We start from the raw sequence: 10,224 nt of genomic DNA on the forward strand, positions 1-10,224 counted from the left end.
TGCTGAAGAATTGATGCTTTTGAATTGTGGTGTTGGAGAAGACTCTTGAGAGTCCCTTGGACAGCAAGGATATCAAACCAGTTAATCCTGAAGGAAATCAGTCCTGAATATTCATTGGAAGGAGCTGAAGCTCCCATACTTTGGCCACCTGATACAAAGAGCTGACACTAGAAAAGACCCTGATCCTGGGAAAGATTGAAGGCAGGAGGAGAAGGGGATGACAGAGGACAGATGGTTGGATGGCATTGCTGACTCAATGGACATGAGTCTGAGCAAGCTCCAGGAGATGGTGATGGACAGGGAAGCCTGGCATGCTGCAGTCCATGGGGCTGCAAAGAGTTAACCACAACTCAGCAACTGAACAACAACAAATGTATTTATTTGCTGTTACCACACGTTTTTATTAGGGAGGCTTTATGGTCTTAATATTTGTTAGGGGTAGTTCTCGCTTACTGCTTTTATTTTTCAGGATTTTCCTTCATATTGTTGTATGTTTGCTTTTCCATATGGATTATAGAATTAGCTTGCATAGCTTCAGGGAAAAAATGACTTTTATTTTATTTGGAATCACATTGTATTTATATGTTATGAAGGGAGTATTGATATGTTAATGATGGATTTTCCTGTGTGAGAATAAACAGAGCCTTTCCATTTGTTTCAGGCCTCTTTTTTTTTAGTTTACAGGAGTGTTTCACAGTTTTCCAAAATAGTTTTAGCACATTTTCTGTCAAGAATTTTATCTTTCTTTGTTTGTATATTAATAACATTGTATCTTTTAAATGATCACAGTGTTTTTTTATAAATATGCTTTCAGCTAAATTTTATATCATGCTTCCTTACAGAACTTGTTAGTTGTTATTTTTAGTACTTATTCTGTGTTTTCTAGGTGTAGTATTAGTTTACATAAAAACATAATTTATTTCTCACTTCTTATGCCTCTAAATGCTTATTATTGCTAGCTTATATCTCCAAAGCTATGTTATATAATAGCAGAGAGAAAGGAGAAGCTTACTTCGTCCTTGTTCTTAACAGAAATACCTGTAATGCTTCTCCATTAATAATGATGCTAGTATTCAGACGGAGATCTAATCATATGACATCTTTCAATCTAGATTTAATGATGTGGTCCATTATAGGAATGAATTTACTAATACTGAAGCATCATTTTCTGGAAACAAATCCCCCTGATTATGATGCATTCTTTAAACTTGATTTCAGATTGTGTTTGCTGGCATTTTATTTAGGATTTTCCCATTGCCAGTCACAAGTGAGACTGATTTATGGTTGTGTGTGTGTGTGTGTATGTGTTTGTAATCATTACCAGGTTTGTGTCAAAGTAATACTTGTTTTATAAAGGTCATTTGAGAGTTTTCCTTTTCTGCTACAATTTAAATGGTATTGGGATTATCTAGTCTTTGAAGTTTTGATAAAATTCCACTGTAAAATCATTTGGGCCTAGTTTTTATGGATAGTTCTTTGATAACTTTTTCTTTTTCCACTATAGAAAATTTCCATTTGTGTTTTCTATGATTAGCAAAGTCAATTTTGGTAAATTGTATTTTCCTAGGAAATAATCCAATTCACTTATATTTTCTGTTTGACTTGTACAAAGTGAATCACTTTTGATTTATAAAATTTTGTCATGTCCTTGGTTGTCTCCTTGTTTTTATTTCTTATTTGTGTTTTCTCCCTTTCTTCCTTTATTGGGTCAGCTAGTGGTTTATCTGTTGTGCTGATTTGTTTTTTTAACAAAGAATCAGCATTTTGTTTGATTAGTTTCTATTGCTTTTCTGTTCTCTACCTCATTACGTTTATTTTTAACTTTATTTTTTCCTTCCTTATGCTTTCTTTTCCTTTGTTGTTCTTTTCTAATTTTGAAGATGGGAACTCAATGTATTTATATATTTATTTTTGTTCTTTTATTTTGTTGTTGCTGCAAGAATTTAAGGTTATGGATTTTCTGTGATCACCAGTTTAACTGTACTCTATTGAGTTTACATTTCATTACAACACTTCTAAAGAAATTCTGCAATTAAAAATTTTCCACTTTATCCCGAGTTGTTTAATAAAGAATCAAAAATTTTCCAATGGAGTTTCTAGTTTTAGGAAGAGCAGAGGAGCTAAGCATGAAATAAAGGCACGTGCTCCACTTCAGGTTTCCAGAACTTTTAGTTTTGAATGAAGCTGAAAATTTTGAGTATTAGCTGAAACTGCATTTAGGTTTTTTTCCAATAAAAAAAGGACTATTTGTTCAATGTCTACAGATGATCAGAATAGCTATGGGAACTACCAAGATGTCATCCAAGGGCAAGGAACCAATATTGAGAGAATTAACGGAGAATGACAAGAAACAGTAAAATTGATTTGTTGTTGCATCTAGGCACTCAGTAGCTTTTCTTTTTTTAAAAAATTTATTTATTCTTTTGGCTGCTGGGTCTTTGTTGTTGCACGCGGGCCATCTCTGGTTGTGGGGAGTGGGGCTATTCTTGGTTGCAGTGCAGGAGCTGCTTCTTGTGGCGGCTTCTCTTATTGTGGAGCGCGGGCTCTAGGCATGTGGGCTCAGTAGTTGTGGTGCTCGGGCGGCATGTGGGATCTTCCTGGACCAGGGATTGAACCCATGTCCCCTGTATTGGCAGGAGGATTCTTAACCATTAAGCCACTAGGGAAGCCCTTATTAACTTTTGTATCAGCTTTGTGAAAATTAGAAAAAGGCTGCTTTCATCGGGTGGAAGTGACCCAGGGACCCTTGCATGGTTGGAGCATTCCTGATTGAATATCAACCCCTGCTTGACTCTTCTTTCCTCGACAGGAACTTTAGCTCAGTCAGAGTCTGTATAATTGACCCAGCAGGTCTTAGATTGCTCTGTATTATGTCCAGCATGTGAATGTAATTAAAATGATTACATTTATAATTGCTAGGCAACTGTAGGAAACCAAATAAGAAACATAACTGATACCACCAGACTCTCATTACATTCAAGATAAAAGATTTATTCACAACAGAAAAAATAATCACAACAAAATATATACTAATTTAAAAAACAAAAGATCATAGTGACGTGAAATTTTATATTCCTTCTTAAAAGTGTGTAACAGTATTTTGTTTGCTTCTACATGAATTTCTATTCATAAAAGGGTAGCAAACATTAAAATGCTGTGATGGTTTGCATTTTTTATGTGGAAAGAACATAGACTAAACCCTGAAGCTTTTAGTTTATAAGGGTGTTACCATGAAGCCACACACTAAACTAATGATCAAAAACATGATCTGTTTCCAGATCTACACACATATACATTCACCAACTAAGCTGAGAAATACGCATTTCATATTGTCTCCCACCCTGCTTTAACATATCCTTTTCTTTTTACTAAAAGCAAAGTAAGAACTTGTATTTTCTCCTTTCAGTTGACCTCAGAAGAGGCACTATCTAATTCATGAGAAATGCGGATTTTCAGGCGCTTGTCTTCTTCACTCTTATGATCTAGGTCTAGCTTGTCTTCAAGGCTATGGAATTCTTGGCTGAGTTTGGAATTTTCCTGACTCTCGATCCGATTGGAATGCTTGCTCTCCTCCTTGGCCTTTGGCGTGAGTTCTTTGGAAAGCGCGTCACTGTTGGTTTCTTCGCTGTGGTCAGTCAGCTGACTCGTCTTCTTAGGTGCGTCATGCATCTCCTCACTCTCTGTGTGTGATGTGAAGTCCTCCTCTGTGGCATCTGGACTCTGAATCACAGCACAAACAGGAGAAGAATTCAGTGAACAGCTAGGGAGGGAAGCACTGTATTCTCTAATGCCTTCTAACTTCCACACCGAAGTATTCTATAAAAATGCCTAAATCTGGCTGAGGCAATAAAGGAAAATACTAGCATGTTACCTTTTAAAAAACCAAGTTCTTTCGTTATGTCATCTCCTTTAGTTTAATAAGTACATGAATTATGTATGTGAGGAAATCTATGAGGTAGGTCTCATTATCTGTTTTACATAAAGAGAAAATGGATCGAAAGTTAAAAGTAAGGTCAATAGTAAAATGGCAAGGCTATATGCCATATCCAGATCCTTTGACTATAAAGTCAGTGTGATTTGCAACCCTCCAGTTCTTAGGTGTTTAACTTCAAGATATGACCACTATATTGTGAAAATAATGACTCTTTTCCGAAGTCTTTTTCAATTAAAAAAGTGAATACAATAAGTGCTTTATAAGCAGGATTTGGAAAAATTGCATTGTGATTGAGAGACAAAATTAAGGAGAAATTATGTGGACTTGAGTGCAAAAACCAAGTGGGAAAGGTTTTGTATTCAGTGATCATAAAGTAATAATACTTGCTGAATGAATACATAAGTGAGCACGCAGACTCTAGTTTCCTAGAATTGGGCTCTAATCATAACCATCTGATGTGTCTATTCAAGACTTACCTCAACGTTAGATCGGCGGAACTTCTTCGATTTTGACTTCAGTCCATAAGCCACACTATCACCTCGGCCATCATTTGTGCTTTCCGTAGGGAAAGGTGGAGTGAAAACTGCGATTGTTGGAATGTCAGTGGGAAAATCAGCTTCATCAGATTCATCAGAATGGTGAGACTCGTTGGAATGGTCAGAGTCATCAGGGTTAGCATCGTCGGAGTCATCAGAGTTGACTTCCTGGCTGTTTTCATCATCATCATCTAGATCGTCTGTTTGCTCAGGGCTTTCATTGGACTTACTCGGGAGGGTCTAGAAATCAAGATGGCCAGAAAAATGGGTGTCAGGGTTTTTATTGCCCCTTAGTCTTTACACCGCATTAGCATTTTACTATCTTTATTTAGTTTTAGAATCTTTGTATTCACAACAAAGCACTTAATGGCTTTTAAATGCTAAAATGAGCTTATTCCAATTTCCCCTTTAACACAAGGGTAAATGGAATCCTATTCTAAGGCATTTTTCTTGCTTTCTCATAAAAACTATTTTCATAGATATTTTCAAGCCAAACGTATGAGTTATAATACTTGTATCAATGATACTGTTTTTCCTTGTTCATATTAAACACTAATTTCCAAATTCAATAATCCAATAAATACACATACATAATTGTGAGGTTACCTTTTCTATTTGAAATGAAAATTCTCAGGGGATCAGAGAATCCATGTATTAATGCACACCCCCAAAATGGAAATCACCTCCCTATTAGCCTGGATAATCAAAAGGTGACTCTCTTATCCATGTGTAGAAACTATAGCTCAGTTAACCAGTTAATGTCTATTACACTTCTGATTTGCAAATATCCTGGGTCATTTATCTAACTTCTTTTATAGATTCTCCGTATCTTCAAATAGAATCTTAAGCAAATTTAACTTATCCCTTTGCTCAGCAAATATATGAATAGCCCCAATAAAAACTAGTTCCTGGAGGATTTGCTAACGGAGTTTTGCCAGCATTTGAACCTGGGCAATGTCATTAGGAGAAAGAGTGCCTTCCTGAGTCTAAGGCACAGCAGACATCAGAATCAAAGCGAAAACTCACATTTTGTTTGTTGTCATCAGTTTCCTCAGAGGACACAGAATTCTGAAGAAGAAAAGACACAAATCAGTGTACATCATACAACTTAACTTTTTATTCAAAAGTTAGCTTTTTCCATCCAAAGCAGGTCTTATTTTTCTAGCCTCTTTGGTGGAAGGATTAAGCGGGCAGACAACCTGACAGATCCATTGGTGTCCTAAGCTCACTTTTACAAACAGGCAGGAAAGTGGAGTGAAGTTGCTCAGTCGTGTCCGACTCTTTGCGACCCCGTGGACTGTAGCCTACCAGGCTCCTCAGTCCATGGCAATTTTCCAGGCAAGAGTACTAGAGTGGGTTGCCATTTCCTTCTCCAGGGAATCTTCCCGACCCAGGGACTGAACCCGGGTCTCCCAGTTTGCAGGCAGATGCTTTACTGTCTGAGCCACCAGGAAGCCGTTGCAGGCGGATTCTTTACCAACTGAGCTATCAGGGAAGCGCGACAGGCAGGAAAGATCCATTTAACCAGCTCAAATGGCCTGCTTGGTGGCTATTTTTTGGAGTGGTTGTTCTTTAATTGTGAGAATTTTAATATTTAGACTTAATTAAAATGAAAAATACCTGGGGTTCTAGGAAAGTCTGCTTCTGAGATGGGTCAGGCTTTAGCCATGTGGCTACAGCATCTGGGTATTTGTTGTTAAGCTACAAAAGAGAGTTGCATATTTGTCATTATTATTATTATCTTTTAAAGAAACAAGGGTCTCTAAGTGATAAGCTGAAATAACAACTATTCTTCCCTAATCTTGAAAGACAAGCATAATATGCATTATTTAGTCAATTAGAACCTTAGTGATGTCTTTCATAATTATTCTTTCTGATAGATTCATTTAACAGACTTTTACATAGCACTTACTGTAAGCCAGGCATACTTTCAAAGTAACTTATAAATACTAATTCATTTAATCCTGAGATGAGTATCATCATCATCATTATTATTATTCCTTCAGCCTCTGTCCACGGAATTCTCCAGGCAAGAATACTGGAGTAGATAGCCATTCCTTTCTCCAGGGGATCTTCCTGACTGATCCAGGGATCAAGCCCGAGTCTCCTGCACTGCATGCAGACTCTTTAGCATCTGAGCCACCAGATGGGAAGCCCACAATAAAGTTAAGTGATAATAAGTAGCAGAGCGAGGGTTTAACTCCAGTGGCTCCTCACACTGATGATACACTGCCTTCCTGTTCTATGTCTGATAGCTGAAATTCCTCAGATGAAACACAACTAAAGCAGAACTGCCCTTAATTAGCATTGGTCTTCCTTTTTTCTTTCCTCTCCGTGAGAAGAAACTCTCTCAGGCTGTGCTGTGGTGAATGGTATCCTCTAGCCATGAAACACATGGCTATTTAAGTTAATAAAGAAAACCGTCTTCTCTGGCACTAGCTACATTGTGAGTGTCCAATAGCAGCATGTGTTTATGGCTACCTGTGGACAGTGCAGAAATCTAATATCAACACCATTGCATAAAAGTTCTCGTTGTAAGCTGCCAAAGACGTGAATGGAATGATCTTTCACGCAGCCAAATTATTTATCTGGGAAATAGCAATAAGATGCTAGTGCAGAGGAGTGGAAATTGCTCTAAATAAGTGTCATCTGGTGGGCTGCATGGCCCAGGGCAATCACTTCACATCTCTGTCACTGAGAAGAGTTACCCTAGGGGTTTCAGGAATTCTTTCACAGGCAAGGAGGGGAAGAAAGGAAGGAAACTAGTCAGTAGCACTTTGGGTTTCCCCATGTCTGGCGCTAACCAGAGCAGTTTCATATTGGACTTCTATGAAGGTTTTTGCTGAAAGAAGGGTTTTCTTTAACTAAAAAATGTGAAAACTATTGCTGTAGATGAGTTCAAAGGTTCCCTGTTTTTTTCCTTAAAATATGTATTTATATAAATATATATATAATATTTACAGAAATGTTATAATTGATATATAATTAATATATTTTCCTGATGATATATGTAATCATTCTTTATCTGTATTTATAAGATAAATTTATAATTTTTAAAAAGTAATATGAAGAACATACAGATAAGAAAAACAAACTAAAATTGTTCAGTAATCATATCACTCATAGATAACAAGTGTTTTCATCTTCAGGGGTGTCTCTTTCTAGACTTTCCATACTTCCTACTAGCTCTACATTTCTAGGATTCTAGAAGATTCTGATCTCCACTTATCTCTTAGTTAACATTTAACCACTTACACTGCCATAGCTCCATGTGCCCTATTTTATTCTATTAAAAAGGCACTAATTCTTGCCTCAAAGGGTGTGACGTCTACTTTCTCTGGAAATGTTAATTTTCTGGCTTATTATTGTGATTTCAATACTTGTGTTCTTAGATCAGTTGGAAAACAGACACACTTACACATGCCTATTTGCATATCTAAACACCCACTGCAGTACTTCTCCTAACATCTTCATTGAGCAATCTAACTGCAGTGACCTCAGACAGCTCTGTACTGGCCTTTATTCTGTTTATCTGGAATTGAACCCTGTGTGCCTTTTTGTTCAAGCTCCTTGGGACAATACCCGTTTGTTGTTTGGCTGGCACGCTTTCACCTATTGTGGAGGGACAGGTACATCTATGGTGTTGGGTGGAATAATTATGAAGAGTTTGATTTGGTCTTATGTTTGGTTAGAAAAATCTAAAGTCATCTGATAAGCACAATAGATACAAACAGCATAAATATACTTTTTTTAAGATAATGGGTTTCTTAGCAAATATCTTCAGAGATACTGTGAATATAAAGTCACACAACTTCACAGAACTCATTTTATAGAAATGATCGACCTAAAGCATCATTTTATTGTATTAAGAAATCTAGTATAGTTTTAAGAGACTGTATTAATTAAAAGCAATGCTATGCTTGGTACTGCACTAGAACCCTAGCAGGCACCCAATAAATACTTTTCAGTTATTTTATTTGTGCAAATAAGTAAAATTGTCATATGTTTGTAGTACATCTTGCAGCAGTTGCATAAATAACTATATAATAAACCGAAAAGATGCTTACCAGCTTTTCCTCAGAGCTGCCAGAACTGGTCGGTTTAACCTTTGAAATAGAAAGGTGAAGAAAGATTACAGTGTGAACGTGTTCCTAGCAACATTGAAACACACAATTCATTTATTTTAAGGACTTTTTTTTTTAAAAAAGATTCAGTTGTACTCACTGGAAGGGCGGAGGCAATGCCCAAGAGGCAGAAGCAAATCACTGCAATTCTCATGGTCATGATTTTTTCTGCAAAATATTTTGTAAGAAATATTTTATCTTTTCTAAGGTCAAAACAGTGATACTTTTTTTGAGGCTACCACATTACAAAATCATCACAAATAAAATATGTATTTTGTGTGGAAATACTCAACTAATTTCTTTTAAATAGTATGATCTTTTGAGTTAATATTTGTACTGCCACCTCTATTTTCCATCTCTCACTATTAGGCAAGGGAGAGAGGAATTTTACAAGTCTATATTTATTCAACTTTAACATTTAGAGTTTCAGAGATTACACCATTACTTCCTGATATCTCCAGCTATCTAAACCTAAAAACAGATCAGCAGTAATTGAATTAAAATAATAAAGCAAGAATGAGAATATTTACTTTTCAGAGAAGAAAAACACGAAGAGAGAAAATAAATATAAGAAAGAGAAACTTGCTGTCTCCATTTTCCAATGTGCATTTCAAATGTGATTTTCAATTATTTAAAAGGTATTACTTAGGTGAAATGAAGCTGTCTCTAAAGTTAGTAATTCAAGGTATTCTAGAAGTTTGAAATGAAAACGAAAACACTGAAGTCAACAGCTTTTCTATTTGTAAGTCTAAACAGTATCATATAGATATTTGGGTGAAATTTTAATAGCTAAATACAGAGGTGAAAATATTCAGAAAAAGTTTTTTTCCTTGAAAAAGGGATAAATCAAATCATTAAAAATTAGCGTTAACATCAGCTTATATGAATACTAAAAAGCATTTTCCTTTTAAAATGCTTGGTCATCTATCCATTTAAAATGATGTATATACAATCATCCCAAAGGGGCATAGAATTTTTCTTTTATTTCCTGACTGAAAAAAAGTAGTCTCAGTTCTTTTGAGGACTCCATGGAAATATTTTTAAGTTTTATATTCGACTGTCTTTCAAAATAACCAGCCACCTTTCCTGCAGGACATCAGCCCTGGATCTGGCATGCATATTCAAAAGACAAGAACAACTCAAGTCTGATTAACAGCGTTTACCATTGTACTCTTTTCCTTATAAACTGACCTTCCCAGCGAAATGAGGCAGCGCACAGAGAGGACAGAAGTCAAGTAGCAAACTGCAGGCTTACCTTGGTCTGCAGCGGCAGAGAAGAGTCCAGTCCCCTGTGATGCTGATGCAGTGCTCAGTGCTGCCCTCCTGGCCTGCTCTCCCTGCTGCTGACAACCAGGATCTCCCAGAATTTAAAGGCTGCTCCAGATGCTCTCCACCTACACAAGGGGCGGAGAGATGTGTCATGAGGCATTTGCCACTACCCAGCCCACTTGCTCCCACACTTCCCCCTCTGGTTTTGTGGTCACAGAACAAACATATGCACACACACGCGCGCACACGCACACAAAAACCCACTACCCTGCAGTTAAAACATTACTTATGTACAATATCATTAACTATCTTTTTCGTTCATAGCACTGACTCTCAGCATCCTGGAAGGGCATCTAGGGGG

General features: G+C 36.8%; 1 protein-coding gene across 1 annotated transcript; it reads right to left on the reverse strand.

The window, feature by feature from the left end:
• Positions 1-3,130: 3,130 nt before the first annotated feature.
• Positions 3,131-9,920, reverse strand: SPP1 (secreted phosphoprotein 1). The gene is made up of 7 exons (XM_052642126.1): positions 9,850-9,920; positions 8,695-8,762; positions 8,538-8,576; positions 6,091-6,171; positions 5,497-5,538; positions 4,411-4,710; positions 3,131-3,720 (listed from the first exon to the last, which is right to left on the reverse strand). The coding sequence occupies exons 2-7, from the start codon at positions 8,752-8,754 to the stop codon at positions 3,403-3,405; spliced, it is 840 nt and encodes a 279-aa protein (XP_052498086.1). The 5' UTR covers positions 8,755-8,762; positions 9,850-9,920; the 3' UTR covers positions 3,131-3,402.
• Between the last annotated feature and the right edge of the window lie 304 nt (positions 9,921-10,224).

Source organism: Budorcas taxicolor, chromosome 6 (assembly GCF_023091745.1).
Source record: "Budorcas taxicolor isolate Tak-1 chromosome 6, Takin1.1, whole genome shotgun sequence".
Lineage (NCBI taxonomy): Eukaryota > Metazoa > Chordata > Mammalia > Artiodactyla > Bovidae > Budorcas > Budorcas taxicolor.